The sequence below is a fragment of the Planococcus citri genome, chromosome 4 (assembly GCF_950023065.1).
Source record: "Planococcus citri chromosome 4, ihPlaCitr1.1, whole genome shotgun sequence".
NCBI classification, from domain to species: Eukaryota; Metazoa; Arthropoda; class Insecta; order Hemiptera; family Pseudococcidae; genus Planococcus; species Planococcus citri.
In genome coordinates, this window is record NC_088680.1 from 56,923,750 (window position 1) to 56,944,631 (window position 20,882).

General features: G+C 33.4%; 1 protein-coding gene across 2 annotated transcripts; it reads right to left on the reverse strand.

Moving 5' to 3' along the window:
* Positions 1–1,379: 1,379 nt before the first annotated feature.
* On the reverse strand, positions 1,380–19,838 carry LOC135844591 (angiogenic factor with G patch and FHA domains 1). Of its 2 annotated transcripts, XM_065362823.1 has the most exons (20): positions 19,509–19,837; positions 19,302–19,424; positions 19,144–19,218; positions 18,957–19,058; positions 18,770–18,871; positions 18,585–18,686; positions 18,400–18,501; positions 18,215–18,313; positions 18,077–18,136; positions 17,746–17,920; positions 16,782–16,960; positions 16,480–16,704; positions 16,252–16,407; positions 16,123–16,161; positions 15,877–16,045; positions 15,624–15,784; positions 15,291–15,546; positions 15,004–15,217; positions 14,817–14,919; positions 1,380–1,757 (listed from the first exon to the last, which is right to left on the reverse strand). In XM_065362823.1, the coding sequence occupies exons 1-20, from the start codon at positions 19,677–19,679 to the stop codon at positions 1,608–1,610; spliced, it is 2,763 nt and encodes a 920-aa protein (XP_065218895.1). In that variant the 5' UTR covers positions 19,680–19,837; the 3' UTR covers positions 1,380–1,607. The 2 variants fall into 2 exon arrangements, with proteins under 2 accessions (XP_065218895.1, XP_065218896.1); XM_065362824.1 differs by lacking the exon at positions 15,877–16,045 and having other exon boundaries at positions 16,074–16,161; positions 19,509–19,838.
* Positions 19,839–20,882: the final 1,044 nt, after the last annotated feature.

The following is a 20,882-nucleotide window of genomic DNA, read 5'->3' on the forward strand; positions in this document are numbered from 1 at the left end:
AAATTTTGGATTTTCAAAACGTGCTTTAAAATCTGTCTAAATCAACTATAGAACTCAGGTAAAAACATAATTAATGCTTGTTAATTAGTAATTACCCACTTGACCCTATGTACACCATTTTACCAAATTAGTTTCTGTCAATACGGAATTGTGTATTTCTGCAGTGGTTTCATCAGCTGAAAACCCCAAAACTGCTCAAAACAGTTTTAAATCGCTTCCGAACGAATCAGCAGATCCAACATAATAATATGCTGTACCAAATTAATTCAGCTTTCCAGGTCGATTTGTAAAATTTTGATTTTTTTTACATTTTTGATACAATTTGAATTTTTTTAATTCATCAAAAATACTTGAAAAAATTCGCATTGGCACCTAAAATTTTGTCTGGTGAAATATTTTTGCATGCTCTTTCAATTCAACTTCACCCAGTTCGAAAAAATTCCTGCCAGTTCGGATACTTCGACTTCTCTTGTAAGCAAAATACTCACCTTTGTATACCAATTTTGAGCCCATGTGAGTACAGCCTTTTTTGACAGCATTTTCCGCAATGAATGACCCCTTTCGGTTGAAAATTTTTTTGTCGCCATATTAGGATTCAGCGAGTCAAATAATCCTGATTTGTACTCTTTTTGCGATGATTTAGCCAAATTTTAAGTATTCCTTTTTTTTCCACTAAATCTGAAATTTTTCATAGAATAATCCATTAGTCAAAAAATCGTAATTTGAAAAATTGAGCAAAGTTGCAAGAAAGTACATTCTGAAGCAGTTCGGCTTATTTAATATGAATAAATGAGATTCATAAGTCAAATTTCTGAAAGAAAGGATCCACTTTCTAAAATTCGATGTTTTGACTACCTAAATGATTTTGTATGAAATTTCAAATTTTAGAGTGAAAATAAAATTCTCGTTGGTTCATAATCTATGACGTTGGAGGAGGAGGAGGAGGGGGGGGGGGGCATTTTCAGAATTTCAAAACCAATTTTGGAGGTTAATATGGGCAGAAAAAACTTTCGAAAATTTGGGTAATTAGTACTGGGAAGTGGGAATCTTCGTTTACATATCAAATTTCACACCACTTGACCACAAAATGGCCAAAATGAGGCTAAAAGACTGAAAATCCAACCTTTTAAGAGCCACCTTCACTTCCCCACCCCCTCTTCCCAGTAGCTAGAGGACGCTGAAGTTGTAATGCGATAGGCTCTGAAATTATCTGTTACCCATCTTGAGTAAGAAGGCTGCAGAAATTTTTTTAAAAAATTGACTGCCCCTGACTCAACCCATTTCACCCTGCTATACTTGGCTTTTAATAGAATTTTCACAGTGATTTACTTTTAATTTAAAGCAAACCACTCTAAACACCCAAAATAAACAAATTCGAATAACAAAATATAAAATTTATTCGTCGTAAAATATTAAAAACAAAATTTATTGCGAATATAAAAACAATAATACCATCTCTCAACAAATCCACGCGACCAAGCCGAAGCGATAAAAAATTTGACCGTATAAAAAATTTCTTCGGCACTCGATAATTTTCTCGGGTATATACTCGTATTTGAAGGTCAGAGTAACCCAGACACATTGGCGGACCAATATCTCGATTTCAATCAACTGGTTTGATTCGATGGTAAATTATGATATCGTATTTGAGTCTTCTTCCACATTTCTTGCTTCTTCTTATCGGCTTTACTCAGTTCAGGTTCTACGGGCTGATCGTATCCCAGACCGACCTTTTCAACTCTCTGCTGGACCAAAATCTACAACAAGAGAAAAATACATCGCGTTGGAGGTAATCTCATTAAAGATATAAGTATTATCATTAATTTTCAAGAGCCCGGCTCGAGCCCAACAACAACAACTGTTGATTCGGTGGCGAAAATTAATACGCTTATTGAAAAGGGCGCGGAACTATACGATGGTTAAAAAAAAAAAGCTATGCATATGGATAGGTGGGTAATCATGTGCGCGAATTCTATTTACATAACCAATAGTACCGCCGACTTTACAGATTGGTGCAACTGGTTTCACAAGCTAATATCGTTGACATATTGAATTATCGAATCAAGACTATATTATTATTATTATTATTATTATTATTATTATGGTACATACAAAAGCATCTACGCGAATGAACAATCAACATGTACGGATGCGGATTAGACCACCAATACGACATAATCGCTTAACTAATTTTCTCCTTCATCGCCGCTGCCTCTGCCGCCGAGCTTATTTTTTTTACTCGTATTTGGCCGACTAAATGAAAATTAATTTACTCGGTATTTAGAATGTGGGATTTACAACAACGTAATGATTCACTATAAAATAACTACTGGTATGGCTCGGTTCGGCGCGGCGTGCTCCTCCAGCAGCCAATTACCACCGATGCTACCAAAGCCGATCATGTGATCGATATCCCGCACCGCGACATCGTCTGCCCGACCAAGATACATTTAGCTTTACGTACTCATATATAGCGACTCGGCTACCGGCGATGATGGCGATGGAAACGTTGAAAAATTGACTATTTTAAATTCCACCATCCGTGAAATTTACCTACTCCGCCTATAAATAACGCCAGACAACCTTCGAGTCCGGCGAAATTTTCGCACGTCTGGTGGCTTTAATATGTACATACGTAAGCATTAAGGTGAAAAAAAAAATCATCGGCGAGGGAAAAACACTTAAACAGGTGCCAGAGTGTGTTTATTTCAATATCCGAATTCTTGCCGAGCCGAGGTGCAAAAATTGATAACGCAGTATTGAAGTAGGTATTATGGAGATGGAATTAGATAATCACCCATATCTCTTACCAAAAAAAAAGTACATTCAGACAGTCAATTTTATACGCGACAAAATATCATGCAATTAGAACTGAGAAGGGAAAATGATATGGCGCTTATAAAACTGCATCTCTCATTTCTTCAAATTTTGCTCTTTTTGATGTATCCACCCCCTGATCCTCCCTCCCTCCATGATTGGAACTTCATTTCAACGTTTTTCATTGAACGACGTCTACTATTCAACGTCGAGTTTAAAATGCACAGAAAAAACTTTGATTGATACATTGCCTACTGGTGAAATCGAAGGGGCAAAAAATGCTCGAAAAACGAATTATTTCACCCAGGATTTAACCACGAATCAAATAAACTCAAAATCAGTAAAAACTATGGAAATTTGAATTTATTTATTTGGAACGGGAGGAAATTGGTCGAAGAAATTACCATCATTAGATTATTACATTTTGTTCAGTTCTTGATGGTATCAATAACAGATGAGGGGGTGGGGGCGGGGGGGAGGGGGTTGGTAGCTAAAACTCAAAAATTTCAAAATCTTGAAACTTGGGCATAATATGACAATTTTTTTCAAATAATAGAGGGAAATACGTATTGAAATGTTCATTGTTCATAAATTTTATCTATCAAATTCCAAAATTCTGAGCCTTGAAGAAATGACAAACTTTTTAGCGAGAAGTAGTGGGAGAAACTTTTACCAAATTTAGTTCAGCTTGTTCGATTGCCACTGACAAGGACATTTTCTCGATGTGTCATTATCGAATTTAAACAGAACCGCAATTTTTGGAGAGTACATGTTCTGAAACGCCCAAACCCGGAATTTCAACAACCAAAATTGATTTTTCGATTTTTTGGAAAATTTGTTGAAAATTTTAGGTATGCTTTTTGCGAAAAAAAATTCATTAAAAATTATAAAAATTAGTTCTAAAGTTAACGTCAACTTCTCGGAACCCCAATTCATCATTTAAGCTCATTCTGGAGCCTCCAGCACAATTTTCGATTCCTCCATGAATCAGGCCGGGCGGTAGCACGGCGAGGGGGTTGGGAAAAAGAACGTCGCCGCTACCGCAAACGCCTATTCTTCCGAGACCAACAAACGCGAAAATTAGTACCTTCAGATTTCAAAAACAACTGCACCAATTTCAAATATTAATATGTCATTTTGAAGATCTCGACGAGCTTATCAACATACTAAAATTTGAAAGTTGTAGGTTTAATACCAAAAGTGAACGAGATCTTCAAACATGTCGTTTTTTCACCGTTTTTTTTTTCTCAAGTTTCTTCAGCACACTTTTCAGAAAATCTGCTCGATCAAATTCAGCGAAATTTTGCATGATGGTGTATTTGTACACAATAACGGTCACTACGAAGGGATTTTTGAAAAAATGAATTTTAACTACTTTTTTTCTGAATTTGAAATTTTCAAATGCTCATTATTCAGAAAGTATTGTTGCAAGTGAGCTAAAACATACAAAAGGCACTTCTCTATTGTTTTAGTAATCTACATTTCAAATTTCATTCAAAATGATTCAGTCTAAAAGTCTGCAGCTTTGTTCAAATAACTCGAAGAAACATCAATTTTGTACACATTCTGAATGGCAGTTACATTTAAAACGTTTATCACACGTTGCATTCGGCATCGGCGTTGTATGGAGTTGAAACGCGCGATTCACAACGCAGCCACGGTGGCTGCATGACTTAAGCTTCGGCTTACAACGCAAGAGGTCCTGGGTTCAAATCCCGCTTGTACCTATGTTGAAAACATTTTTTCAAGTTGATTTTATTTTTCAAGTAGATAATTGTTTTTTTTTTATTGAAAAATTGCTATCACTGCGTTTTATATTCTTGAATCTCAACCTTGAAATTTGGTTCTGCTTTTTTTTAATCTAAAAGAAATCATTTAAAAAATGCAAAAAAATCAAAATTTCACCATATCAAGTTAGAAAGCTGAAATTTTGTATGTTAATTTTCAATTTATTTCAAATAATTCAAATCGATTGGAAATAGTTTCATATGTACAAAATTTTTTTTCCAAGTTGATTTTTTTCAAGTAATTATTTTTTTTATTAAAAAATTGTCATCACTTCATTTTATATTCTTGAATTTTTCGACTTTGAAAATTGGTTTTGCTTTTTTTAAAATCTAAAAGAAATAATTTAAAAAATGAAAAAAGTCAAAATTTCACTATACTAAGCTAGAAAGCTGAAATTTTGTATGTAATTTAATTATGACAATTCAAATTGATTGGAAATGGCTTTATACCATTTTGAGCAGTTCTAGAGCCTCCAGTAGGTTTATGAATGTTGGAATTTCCACAAAATGTTACCAAATCAAGGTGAAATTTTCCCCAAATTTTTTACATCTACGCTACTTTTAAATTAAAATAAATAGTTAATAAATGAATGAATTACATTCACTAGAACAAAAAAATCTCCAGAAGAGAATTAATCCCTCAACCACAGGGTTTTTAAGGAAACCATGATTAAGTGAAAGTGAATGCAAATCTAACCCAATATTTTATATTTTATAAAACTTATAAAAATACAAAATTTGAGAACACCACTGATATGAACTGAACAAGACTCTAGAGAGAAAAGATTTGTATCTCTCCCCCGACCACTGCCTTCTCATTCATTTTCACATGAGCATGGTGCACTCTTCAGAAAAAATTGGTGATATCCCCCAAAAAAGTACCTCACGGTAAAAAAAAGGGGGGTGTTGAAAAAGAACGCGCTATGAAAGGCTCGTCATCATTACAAAAAAAAACTTCAAAAAAATCTCCATAATAGAAAACAACTGAAAAATATCCAAAAAAATGACCCAAAACAAAAAATTACTGATATCTCCTTTGCAGGGAGTTGGAGAATGATTGGTTGGTACCTCTACCTATTTACCTACCTATGAACCTACTTCAGAGTCTTTGAAAAATGAACAAAAATTTCCCAACTTCCGCTCACTCAATTTTGATTATGGATACTTCATGAATGCTGGAAATGGAAATGTGTACCTACTTGTTTGAAGAAGTGGGCGGAAGTTGGGAAATTTTTGTTCATTTTTCAAAGACTCTGAAGTAGGTTCATAGGTAGGTAAATAGGTAGAGGTACCAACGAATCATTCTCCAACTCCCTGCAAAGGAGATATCAGTAATTTTTTGTTTTGGGTCATTTTTTTGGATATTTTTCAGTTGTTTTCTATTATGGAGATTTTTTTGAAGTTTTTTTTTGTAATGATGACGAGCCTTTCATAGCGCGTTCTTTTTCAACACCCCCTTTTTTTTTACCGTGAGGTACTTTTTTGGGGGATTTCAAATTTTCTCCAGAAGACGTAGAAATTCATTCAGGTAGCTGAAAAATGAGTTGTGACGTATTCTCGACCTGTACATATGTAAAGAGCTTATCCTCATTTGAACCTAACGCAAACACCTCGAGGATCCAGTTATGGTCAGAAAAACGTATTCGAGGTGCCCTGGAAATCGGCACACGCGTGAATAAACTCGTTTAATAGGTTGTAAAAAAACTATAACTCGATTTTCAACCGTTCAAATTGGTTTTTACGCCTTCTGGGGAAATTTTAAAATTCTGAGAACTCTAAAATCGCGCTGGGGATTCCAGAATTGCTCAAAGTGGTAAAATTCAGAACCGTGGGAGAGTTGGTTTAAGCTAAGATACAGCTCTTCGCGCATATTTTAAAGAATTCCCCACAGGCAGACAATTTTAAGCCAAAAAAATGATGAAGTAAATTCTTCATTGCAGATTGCAGAAAAAGTTTTACATCATAGATAATTTTTTCGATTCAACTTGATAACAAAATGTCATGAGTCACTAGTAACTCTACAGTATTTGACATAGCAATGCATTGCTAAAAGTTATCACAGATTTACCAAAAATTTCCAAATTATCAGTAATTTACCAATTACCAAAAATTCAACAAAAATTTCCTGTATTTTATCAAAAAATGTTCAGTAATTACCAAAAATTACCAGTAATTTACCAAAAAAATGTCCAGTAATTTAATTTACCAACAATTTTCAGTAATTTATCAAAAATTTCAAGTAATTTACCGGAAAATGTCCAGTAATTACCAAAAATGTCCAGTAATTACCAAAAATTACCAGTAATTTACCAAAATTTCAAGTAATTTACCAAAAATTACCAGTAAGTACCAAAAATGTCCAGTAATTTACCAAGAATTACCAGTAATTTACTAAAAAATGTCCAGTAATTTACCAAAAATTTCAAGTAATTTACTAAAAAATGTCCAGTAATTACCAAAAATGTCCTGTAATTTACCAAAAATTACCAGTAATTTACCAAAAATTTCCAGTAATTTACCAAGAATTACCAGTAGGTAGTCTACTAAAAAATGTCCAGTAATTTACTCGTACAAAAAATTTCAAGTAATTTACCAAAAATTACCGGTAGGTACTAGGTAGTCTACCAAAAAATTACCAGTAATTTACCAAAAAAAAATCCAGTAATCTGTCATAAAAATTTCCAGTAATTTACATTTATCAAAAACCAACAGATTTATAAGATCTTGCTAAACTAAATGAATAATATGTCTGACTTTTCAAATTTGTAGGCCTCATAAATACAAATACTTCATTTTTGAAAAAAAAAAAAAAAAAAAAAAACAAAAACAAAGGGTAATCAAACAATGACTAAAAAAAAAACAGAACACAGTAAAAATTGAAATGTTTTGGTGTAATTTCAAAAAGTTGCACTATTTTGAAACTTTCGGATGAACAAGTAAGACTTCTTGGCAATGAGAATTTCTGCAATTTCATCAGGTAAAAAAACCAATTTTTGGCAGAACGTAAGACGATGACATATTAACAAAAGGAAGGGTTTTTTTGGCAATTTTTGGCAAAAAACGAGACTTCTGGACAATTTTTGGAAAAAAGTGGGACTTCTTGGAATCTTTTTTGCAAAAACGACAATTTTATTAGTAATGTTGTTGAAAAGCGAGAATATTTGACAATTTTTGGCAAAAAGCATTATTTTTGGGGATTTATTGGTAAAAAAAACTTGAAAAAGATACATTTTGATAACTGGGTTAGTGAAAAAAGAGTAAATTTCAGCAATTTTGTTAAAACGTGGAAGTTTCTTGCCTAAAAGCAGACATTTTTGTGAATTATTTATAAAGAAATTTCAAATTACATTGTTTTGCAATTTTTTTAAAAAAGCGTGACTTTTGTACTTTTTAGGTAAAAAAAACCAGACTTTCCAGTAACTTTTGGCAATTTTAGCTAGAAAAAGCCAGACTTTCTAATAGCTAAAAAGCTGACATTTTTGGCAATTTTTAGCTTATAAAAGCAAAACTTTTGGATAATTTTTGGAACACAAGAGAACATCTTCAGAAATTTTGCTAAAAAGTAAGAACTTTTATCATTAACAAAAATTTGACAATTTTGGCAAAAAGCAGAAATTTTTAGGAATCATTGATTAAGAAATTTTTTTTGTAATTTTTATCAAAAAGCGATACTTTTTGGTAATTTTTTAGCCAAAAAACCGAAACTTTAGCAATTTCAGCTAAAAAAATACAAGACTTTCCAACAAATACTATCAACTAACAATACTGGCAACTCTGTTGAAAAATGATGTTTAATCCTCCTAGCGGCCAGGCAAGTAACTAAATCCTATTAGAAGCATTCTGATTGGTTGAATTGAATTTTGCGGGATAATGATGTTTTATCAGTTCGTTTTTTTAGTTTGTTGTGTGTGTTGTGTGGTACTACTGATATCCGCGAGATTTAAATCGACCAATCACAGCCCTTGACATAAATGCCTATTAATTACTGTTACTTGCCAAGTCGCTCAGATAGCGCCCTTGTTGCGACAAAAACGCCCAATGTATTTTAAATGGAGTTGCCAGTATTGTTAGTTGATAGTATTTGTTTCCAATTATTGCTAAAAAAAAAAAAAAAAAAATGAATTTTTGACATTTTGGCTAAGAAAATGAGACTTTAAGAATCTAAATCAAAAATAGGGTACAAACCAATCAGCTAATAAAATTTAGCGTTTTCCAAAGAAAATGTGCAAAATTTTGATTTTCAAAAACTTGTCAAAAACAAAAAATAAAATTCAAGGCCTGAAATTTGGTCATGTGATATATTTTTAGAAGATCTTTCAATTTTTTGCTCACTCCACAATAAATTTTCATTTCGGTTCAAGCACTTAATTCTTTTTTATTACTCACAATTTTTTTTCAAAATTTGCTTTTTTTGGTCTGAATTTCTTAAAAACTTGGAACACTATTTCATTTTGATAATGAATGTTCGAGGTTTTTATCTCAACGCCATCTCCCAATTTTTTGTTAGACCCCCATCAGCCAAACACTGCCACCAGAAAATCGTGTTTTTAATCGATTTCCAAGAACCACACGTTACATTTACCCCCTATGTTACCCATTCGTCTAAATCATCTGCTCCTCATACCAAAGTACTAGAAAAAAAATTAAATTTGCACTGAGAGTGAGAGGACGAACCGGTCATTAGTCAAATCTGCTGAACGTGCGATCGACGCGACGAGTGCGGCTGGGCTGAGAAAAATCGTGGGATAATCATATGCAACAATGTAGTTAGATATTTGCTTATGTAAACAGTCACACAGGACAGGATTTTTTCCTCAGGCTGCTGTCTCGAATACGAGTGAATACCTCTTCTACACCACCTCGAAAATAATTTTTCAATTCTCGCCGTCATATTTTAGCCTTGATTACGCCGCTTCTGCCGCTGCGCCGCCGCAATCGATGACTTTCAGATGTCAGGACATCGCAATGTAGAAAGATTAATCGTTAGTGACTTAAGCGCCGCCGCGACATTGATATCGTTGATCGCGGGCGTGCAAAAAAAACACGCAGGCTTATAGGTTATAATAATTTTCCATGTTTTTTCAACTCGAGTATAGGTATTCGGGATGTTATTGCCCTCTGTTGTGTACCTACGTTTAATTAGCTACCAAAAATGGTTAAAAATGGTGTAAAAAATCCCATCAAGGACAATGTATGTATCGCAGTTCCTAGCTTCTTGGAAATTGGAAGGCTCGTCGACACGGTTGACGATGCTAATCAGTTGCAGAGGGAAGCTGTATGTAAAGGGCATACTCGTATCTCAACGTATCAATGAATTCAAACAAATCATCATTAGACTGCCATTGAGCAGGGTACAGGTAGAAATACACAGCTCTATGCATGCTAATCAAATTCCAAATCAAACAGCGAGAGCGTTTCGCTTTCAAAAGCGAGTTTTTGATTAACGACTGAGTCGTTAAACGAAAAGCAATATATGTACACGACGACTGCATGTACGAGTAGTAAGGTACTTGTGTACACTGTACAGCATTTATGCAGACCCAGACGAGATGTACTACCTAATGCAATGTATAGTACAGTGTACAGTGTACAAACTGTACATACATGTACTTATAATACCCATATATTTAGTACACAAGGGTGCGAGAGCGGGGTGCAGGACGCAGCGGACGTCTAGCCAAATGTAATGATGTTTTCGTTTACAATATTAAAATCATATCTCGCCGCAGACATTGTAAATCAAGTTAGGTTTACACGAACGAAATCGCAAACACCCAGAATACTGAAAATTTCACGTGTAATTGTTCCCCATACCGTCTAGTAATACGAGTCCGCACTTATTATACGGTAACTTGTTTATGACGCGAGCCAAAGCTCGAGCTCCGCTTACATTGTTGCAACGAATGAATGAATTTTTAAATTTCACTTTTTTCTACTCCATGAATGTAATTTTGTGAAGGAGGTTGTTTGTAGTTTATTTTTTCGTCTGCTATTCGGGACTTTTCAATATGAACCTGAGAAAGTATTCGAGGTCGTTGACCGATGAGGTGAAAAAAAATCGTTTTTATGCTACGAGGGTATTTCGCGAACATTTTGGTGTCAAAATGTACAAAACTTGCATCTCTAGATAGAACAGGTAACTAAAAGAAAAAAAATAGAAGGAAATTTCCAATCGTAATTTTCAAATTGTGTTTTTATGTAGCTTCAAAAATAGAAAAAAATTTCAAAAAAAGTGTCGAAATTTCATCACATTAAATCTGGTTCCAATATCGAAAAATCGAAGCAGTTCGTCACATAGAAAAAAATGTTCCAGAGTGCTCCTGGATTGGTCTACCAATATTTCACAGCGAATGGTAACCGATAGGAAATAAACAAAACACGTCATCATGTCTGGTTGCCTAACTTGTAAATTGAAGGAATTATGCCATTTAAGCATAACACAGAAATTTTTTTTCAATCATGAAAAATCTGACAAATGCCAGAAAATTTGTGGATCAGATTGAACATGATCCTGCTTGGGTAAATGAACGAATAAAAAATAATTTGAAATTAAAAATTCATGATTTTTCAGAATTGACCACAGATTTGTGTAATTATTCCGAAATTAAGATGTTCTATTTTTTTTTCAATTTTCCAAAATAAAAATATTTTAAATTCATGTCAGTTCATTAAAATATAAATTGATTTTTCCTTTCAATTTTCGAAATATTTTTTTCAATTTTTTGAAAGAATGTCACAATTGTTTACCATAATTATTAGAGTAAGTATAGTTGAAAATGTGGACTAATGGTTGACGGTGGGAGGGGGAGAGCAGAGGTTTGGAAAATTGACACAACATGACTTTTTCCCTAAAATTTACATAAAATGAACAGTGACCGGAATGGTTTTGATCTTGAGAAGCCAAAAGGAATGAAAAGAGAAAGGAGCACTTGAACGCAGAAAATTTGCAAAAATTCAGTCATTTTGCGAATCAAAGTAAATGAATACTTCAATAACGAAATGTCCTCAAAATTTTTAAAATCTGTACATTTTATCATCGTACTTTTTATACCCTAAACAAAGAAACTGTAAGTAAAAATTTGACCTCGAAGGATAATTTCGACCTCATTCATAAGGACCCACATGGACTCGATGGCCACAAAATTAGAAAATACACCAGAAGCAAATTTCAAAGCATTATTGTTACCATACAGAAGCCCATTTGTGGAGTGGTGGGGGGGTATGCACCTTAAAACTTTTGAAAAAAGCGGAAATCCGTCTGATTGAAGAATCGTTTCGACTGAAAAATTAATAATCTGGATACAATTGGAGGTATGAAAAACCCTCATGCTCCAGTTCTCCATTTTGAGGGAATATTCATCTAGAAATTTGGAAATTTTGAAAGAATTCTTCAATTTTGAATAGATTTTTATTTTGCTTCGTGAAAATTTTTTCATCTTAGCAGAATTTTTTAGCCTTAGCATCAATTTTGGGACAATTCTGAAACAGTTTTTGAATCTCGATAAAATTTATGAGCTATTTGGGAGACTAACGAATTGTTGGAAGAGTTTTCCGAATCAGAATAAATTTCTTCTTTTACACAATTTTAAAAAACCATATTTTAAATAAATAAACTTTCTGCCTACTTTCAAAACATTTTTCAATTTCGAAGTGTAACACAGAATGTTTCACATTCAATTATTTAAGTACATCAAAGAAATGCTTAGAAATTGACAAAAATAATTTTTCTAGTTTACTTCGAATCAACTGTTTTATGCTCTGCCCTAAAAACGTAATTAACGTACCTAAATTTTCAAATATTAATTACGATTTTCTGGAGACAAAAAATATCAAATTATATAAAAATGATTTATACTAAAAATATTTTCCTGGGAGGGGAGGGGGGGGGGGAGATGTGAATACTTTTCACATATATTGTGTATTAAAAATTTCTGAACATAAAGCAGCAAAAAACACTTAAAGGGAGTAGGTATCCCAATTGGAAGACAAATCAAATGGACAAAGCTATATCGAAAAAGTGTGCAAAATTGTGTAAAAATACATTACCAGCCAAAAATCTGGGTTCTAAAGTTTCATTTTTTGATTTTTTGCAAATTTTTAAATTGAGACCAAAAATGAAAAAAAAATCAAAATCTTACCAAATTGACCTAGAAAGCTGAAATTTGACAGGTATCCTATTTTCGAGCAACTAAATCAATTGAAAACTGTTTCAATTTTTAAGAATTGAAATTTCCTCAAAATTTTATCAATTATCAAACAACGTTGGAAAGCAAAAATTATTTTGAAAATTTCAAAGCTGCAAGAAATCATCTGCAGTCGACTCGAAATGTCAAAAAAGGGCGTAAACTGAATTTCAGCTTTGAGCATTTACGTGCTTAGGTTGATTCGACCAGATTTCATATAGCATTTTTGGAAAAATTGGGATTTCCAATCCGTCGCTAGAGGCTCCAGAACTGCTTGAAACCACCTGCAGTGGACTCAGCATGTTTAAATTCGAATGTGGAGTAAATTTCAGCTTTCCGACTTTACTTGGTAAAATTTTTTGAAAATTTAAAATTATCAAAAATTGGCTGGAGGCTCCGGAATTACCCAAAACGGTTCGAAACCTTTTTCAATCGATTCGATGGGTCAAAAATAAGGTCCATACCAAATTTCAGCTTTCTAGGCCCAATTGATAAAATTTTGATTTTTTACCAATTTTTTATCCAAATTTGATTTTTTAAAATTCACTAAAAATCAAAAAATGCATTTCACCTTCAATTTTGGCTGGTGATGTATTTTCGAATATTCTTTCAATTTATCTGGCAATCGGGATGCTTTCTATGTAAAAATCTTTCTCCAAAATCTGTCTCTAACGTCAATAAAATGCGAAATATTTTCTTCTCGGCACTGAAGAATTCAAAAATTCGTGCAGTTTTCAATTTCGCATACCATACCACCTCGAACCGTGTAAAAGCACCTTCGTACGTACAATACAACCGTAATATATTTAACCTTGGTTTATTCACCCCCAGAGTCATAGGCAAACTTGATTAATAATTTACGAATAATTTATCGCCGACATTTATTAAAATGATGCTAAACCGAGGAGGAGATGGATCGCAGGGGGAGGAGGAGGAGGAATAGAGAGAGAGAAAGAGACGCGTCTCTGTACACAGACGAGACACGTTGCGCGCGGCACGTCCACGTACATCTACATACTTTCGGGCAGAATCTCGGTGTTGTTTAGGTCATCTCGTCTAGACTTTAATTAACACCAACATTGTTACCTCTTCTTACATACTAAATTGCATCTCTGTGTAATCCAATACTTCGATGATTTATTATTCATTAAGGTTTCGGCAAAGAAAACCCCGTAATATTGGCAATCTGCACATCACTCATCTCATCTTCGCTGTACCATTTCCTAAATCGTTTTCGTCTAGCTTATTACCGCTATTTTATTTCGTTTCTCTTCGCCTCCGCCTCCACGACGATCCGAACCAGTTCATCGGTATTGAAAGTTTTCGCCGCTTCTCGTCTGGGTTTTAAACGCAGAATGTGACATTTTATCGGCCAAGTTTTCCCACGACCTCATTGCAGGATGTTTGCGGTAAAGTGACGAGGCGCGAGTTACAGCGAGACGCGACAGGAAGTAACGAGGACGAATCGGCGAGTCAAAATGTGGTATGTTACACAGCGTGAAATTTTTTTTTCCGACGTTCGACGCCAGTATAAAATTTTTAATGAATTTGTCACGTTCTTAAAATGGATAAATCATAAAAGTAATAATCGATAAACGAAATCAAAGATAAGTAGACATTTATGGGAGATAATGTTGCATTTTACATATTAATGAGCGGCGTTTTGGGAAAATTCCTAGAAACAGTGGGTAATAATTTATGCCGAATTAATTTTATTTCGGGTATTAAAATTCAAATTGCGAGTAATTTACATTCCAGATTAAAACATTATTTTCAATTTTTTTTTTAAATTATTAATGCAGAAAAATACATGGAGTAGAACCTGAAAATGCCACGATAACTTCTGTCGAGCAGATGTTGAGAGTTAAATCATAGGTGGTATGTTATGAGGGTTGAAAATAAAAAATAAAATCACGAGGCAAAAAACAATCGGAAATGTTTTTCAAAATAAAGGAAAAATTAATTCAAAAATTTTTCTTAAAACTAAATGGTAAAAAAAAATTTTCAATCTATAGAACATTATACTTACAGGTTCTGTAATTCCTTCTTCTGATTTGGCTCCCAGAGACTCTCCTTCAGACCATCCCATTTTGGCCAACATTTTGAAACCTTTATTAGTCTTTTTTATAGGTCTAAAATACAATAAAAGTGAACACTTGAGTAACCACGAATAAAAATACCTCAGTCAAAAAAAAAGATAAATATAAAAACCGTACTGAGTAACAGAAGCCACTTCAGTCTTGAAACTATCACTATGAGATCCGACAGTTTGTCGTCTAATTTCGGCTCTATCTTTATACTCAGGATTGGTAACTGAAACGTTATTCTCTCCGGTTAATTTGAATCCGAATTTCTTCTTTAATTTCCTCAGTTCATTTTTACGTTTTTCAGACATATTCTCTTCGAGTACGTAAGCAGCTCGTTTTTCCTCTGAAACAAAACAACCGATTTATTGTTCGTATTCATCATTAAAACTGATTTAAAAATTTTTTTAAATACGTACCATCGTTGCTGAGTAATAACCCAGGTTCACAATCAGGACAAGTTTCTCGACCAGGATGCACATGACAAAGGAGTGTGGTGCCACCGACACGAATGCAAGTATCATGCAATACAGGATGCGGTTCACTTTCTTGCATAGCAGTAGATAATCTTTTACCATCGATAAAAGTACCATTCCTGCTTCCCAAATCAGTCAACGTGTAGTTACCGATTTCACTTTTAGCGTCTTTGGTATCGAAACTGAACTTAGCATGGTACTGAAAAATTAACCCGAAAATTAGTGCAATGAAAATAAAATATTGTAACGCTGAAAAACTGAATAGTGAATAATAACCTTGCTAATATTCACATCTGGGATTAGAACTGGATGATCTCCTTCTCTGCCTAGAGTACCTCCATCGTAAGTGATCATAAATAATGTACCGGTTTTCAAGTTCTTTACATTAGTTTCTTTAACGATGATTCGCATACATGGTGGCCACGCTTTGCTTACTTCTGCAACAAAATAATAAAATTCAATTCGCAACGTATAATTGGTTTTTAAACCACCGATACGGAGCTGAAAATGAAACAATAAAAAGGGTTACCATCGGGATTATATTTAACAGCGTTAACGCACGAGTTGGATTTATCTTCTTGATTTTCGATGCATTCGATATCTTTATCAGAACTGATATCGGATGGTGCATTACTATCTTCGGAACATTCGCCTTCTTCGACGTCGCTCTCGTCATCTCTCTTTACTTTTTTACGACTCTAGATATTAGAAATAATATACAATTACCTATGACATTCCTTCTTAAATCTGTTATATTTAACTTTAAAAGACTTTCAGTGAGTTCATCTTCTACGTTTTCACTGTTACCCAAATTCTGCGAACATTTCAAAAACATAATTAAAGTCAGTAATAAAGTAAAATTTTGCAATGATTCACGTACAAAATTATGAAACAGATTACATACTTTCTTAGACTTCTTTTTACGCTTGCCTTCTGTTTGAGCATCGTCAACAGAAGTACTCGGAGGAAATTCAACTTGGGAATGGAACTCGAACGATTTAGTGCTTTCGTCATAACGATAATATGTTCCACTATTACCATCGTAATATAATCCCATTTCCTAAAAACACGTATCAAATAAATATCATACAAATAATGTAAATATTTCGAAGAAACTCCTCTTGAAACTTACAGCATTGTAATAATAGCCTGTGTTATAATCGTAGTATAATCCAGAAGTCGATTCGTAAACAAATCCTGTTTTTTTCATGGCATCTTCGGCAGCTTCTTTGACCATTTCTTCGATAGAAACACTGTCAGCTTTCCATGTCGTATCTGTCGTTTTCGTTTGACCAGAATCATTATCATTTGTATCAGGGTCAGTTTGTGTATCCGTATCGCAAGTTGAAATGGATTTCTAAAATGGAGAACGTTGTACTGATATTTTGTAAGATTAAAAGTAAACGTTATGCAGACTGAAACACTGAAACGTACCTTCAACTTTAGAAGAGTGTCGCATAATTTCTTTATAAGGCGTTTATGTTTTTTGATAATATCGTGTAATTTTTCAGCATATTTGGGAGAAGTTGTATCTTCCTTGGAAAGGTCGTTGTTGAAGGCATCATCGGTGTAAAGGTGTAAATCCTCTTCGTCGACGAATTCTTTCAATAATTCTAACATTTCGGCATAGTTTTAAGTAGAAACGAGGAAATTTAAAATAAAATCATGTTATCAGTAATGTTTGATACTTTGGAATTGGGAACGGGCACCTTAATACGGTGAGTTATTCATTTTTGAACGAAAGTATTATTTACATTTTTTTCATTGTTGTTTTTGGCCAAATTACAATTTACGGGTAATTACCGGGCGATTTAAGGCAAATTGACCAAACTAACCAAGTATTTTTGGTTTGTTTGCTCAACAAATCAGTCGACAATATTTGGTTAGTTTGCTCACTTCACCTTAAATCGCCCGGTAATTACCCGTAAATTGTATTTTGGCCAAAAACAACAGTGAAAAAAATGTAAATAATACTTTCGTTCAAAAATGAATAACCCACCGTATTAAGGTGCCCGTTCCCAATCAAAAATTAATCAATTCTATCCACGCAACAACTAAAGAGAGATGTTCCGGTCCGCCATTTTCTCACCATTGGGAATGTAAACAAACACATGGAATTTCTTATCAAAATTTTCTAGCGAAGGATTTTGAATTTTTCTTTCAATTTTTTCCTCAAATTTTGCGTTTTCACTTCCCAAATTTTAAATTTCGACATTCACCACAAAATTATTCAAATTTTTCAACGTTTTTAAATTATTCTTCCAGGTTTACATGGTTTCATTCATTCATCGTAGAATTCCTACTTCTAATTTTCAAATTCAAATACATATCTCAAACAAAACTACAATTATTACATAGTTAATTTTTTTTTTACTTATGTAAATATTTTCTTTATTACCTTTACTCTCTGGTTGCCAAATTTCTGCATGTGGAGACATTTCTTCCGGGGTGAGGTGGAACATCTGATTATCATTCGAGACCTCGTATTCTTCAACCATCATCCAATTCTCATCTTCTATTGCTTTTTCAGGTGTCATCTTTGTAGCTTTTCGACCACGTTTTTCTTTTTGATGCTATAAAAATTGAATATCGAACCGAAACAATGAGATAATTTTCAAAATGGTGTACCCAAGGAATATGAATTTCCTTCGGTCTTGGTCTTTGATGAAAATATCAATCATCAACTAGATAGATAATCTTCAACTTCTAAAATTACTTCAAGATCGTACTTTTTTGTTGCTGGCCTCTGTATTATTCACTTCATCTTCTTTCCCTTCTATATTGATATTCTAGAGTGAAAAAGACAACGAATCATTTGATAGACTGTAGTACACTACACACGACGCCCAACATTCATTTAATCTTACCTTAAAACTTTGCCAAGTAACTTTTTCGGTTTCATAATTGGATTCTTCAAGTTTATTTTCCGAACGTTTTGATTTTTTCACTGGCTGGACTGCTTTTCTCTAATAAAATTGTAAAACAAAAATTCGTTATGAGTGAAATCGCTAAGTCGAATTATGTTATAAAAATAAAAAAATTGTTCGCATACAGAAGTTTTGGAATGTTGTTGCAAACTCAGAAATTCACAAATCGATTCTTCAAGTTGATTTTCTGTACGTTTGGATTTTTTCACTGGATGGAGTTGTTTTCTCTAATAAAATTTGTTAGTAAAAATTCGTTTAGAATGAAATTGCGAAGTCGAATTATACTATAAAAATGAAATTGTTCGCATACAGAAATCCTAGAAGATTTTGGCCGACCAGGTAATTCATTATTCGATTTTTCAAGTTGATCTTCTGTACATTCACATTTTTTCACTGGCTTGACTATTTTTCTCTAATAAAATTTGTAAACAAAAATTAGTTTAGAGTGAAATCGTAGTCGAATTATGCTATAAAAATGAAATTTTGTTCACATACACGAATTCTAGACGATTTTGGCCGACCAGGAATTTCATCATCCGATTCTTCAAGTTGATTTTCTGTACATTCAGATTTTTCCACTGGCTTGGGTTTTATTTTCTAATAAAATTGTAAGACAAAAATTCGTTGACAGTACAACAGCGAAGTCGAATTATGCTATAAAAATGAAATTTTGTTCACATACACGAATTCTAGAAGATTTTGGCCGACCAGAAATTTCATCATTCGATTCTTCAAGTTGATTTTCTGTACATTCAGATTTTTCCACTGGCTTGGGTTTTATTCTCTAATAAAATTGTAAAACAAAAATTCGTTGACAGTACAACAGCGAAGTCGAATTATGCTATAAAAATGAAATTTTGTTCACATACACGAATTCTAGAAGATTTTGGCCGACCAGAAATTTCATTATTTGATCCTTCAAGATTATGCTTGGCGCTTTTTCCCTAATAAAATTGTAAAACAAAAATTTGTTGAAGGTGATACAGTGAAGTCGAATTATGCTATAAAAATGAAATTGTTCGCATACACGAATTCTGGGAGGTTCTGGCACACCAGGAAATAATGTTGGAATAGCTGTTTGTCGAAGTTTTCTATTATCAGGTGGACGATCTATGCGGTATATTTCGTACTGCGATTCATCGAAATGTTTCTGAAACGCAATTGTTTAAATAGTATACAGTGAATGTAAATATCGCGAATAATTTTCATCAGTAGGTATATATTTAATACTTACTACGCATATTATTGAACTTCTATTCGATGGAATCCAGCCTTCTTCACGTCGACAATGGTTGAACCAGATTTTTAGCCTTTCTTTATTCGTAGCGTTATTAGTGGGAAATTTATGCATGCGGACTTCATCATCACGGCTTGAACATCCACTCACACAACAGCGATGGACCATTTTTAAAGACAATTTCCAATAATTAGGAAAAAGAATTACTAATCACAATACAATTAATATTCTCGCTCTTCTTGTTCTATCAAAGTATCAATCCATCGGATTCGTTTTTTATCATTTTTTTTCGGATTCGGATACGTTTGTTTAGATTTTTAATGGAGGAAAAATGTCCGACTAAAAAGCTGAATTGTGAGTGCTCTTGAGTATTCGGAAATGTTCGGGTACTCTCGAATGACTCTCGGGTGTTTCTTCAAGTCGGTTTCTTCAGCTTCTCACCTTTTTTTTTTTTTTTTTTTTACCAAAAATTAGCAATTAGCATTTTTTCTAAGATTTCTAATTTCTATTTAGCAAAAATTTAATTTCTGAAATGAATTTAGTTTTTATTTTATTTCGATCTTAAGTTCTTAACCAGAAAAAATAAAGTAAAAGAAATTTCTGTCTCACTCAACTTGGAAGTTGGAAATTGGAATTATTCAAGTTTTAACGTTTTTCAACACAACATTTCATTTTTCCATTTACTTTACTGGAAAGTGGAAATAAAATATTCTGTATTCACTGTTCCCTTGGGCAGGATTTTCTCTAACAGAGTTCTGTCAAATTTCTGAAATACCTACCCCTTACTTAAGTTACTTACTATCCATTTTCATAAACGTTTTCGATATTCAAAGTACAAGTAGGTAATTGTGTCCAAGTACAACTGATGAGAAAATCTAAATGAAATCGGGGTATTCAAATAGGTACTGATACAATTTATTTCAATTATAATTATTTACATTGAACTGGAAGTCTTTCAAAATCGCAATTCGCAACATCGTGTACGTTTGTGCCTGATACTTGTACTTTTGGGTTGGCATTTCCATCTCAATTAAAGCAATCATCTATCATGTACAACATTCGTCATATTAGAAAGTCTAATCACAGGCACACTTACATCCACCGTTTCGTCAATTTTCATGATTTTAAAATGAGTATTATTATTGCTAATTAAAGCTACAAATTCTCCTGTATCCTTCGGATATTTAATATCAACTCTAATGGAAGCGGTATAATTATCATTTTGCAACTCGTACCAAATATTCCATTCGTCCCGAACTTGGTATTCGCACTGGTACTGATAGAAATAATCAGCTGGAGGAATCAGATGATCTCGACTTTCAATTTTGAAGTTATTCCAAGACTCGCTGTATAATTTACGTGGCGCGAGAT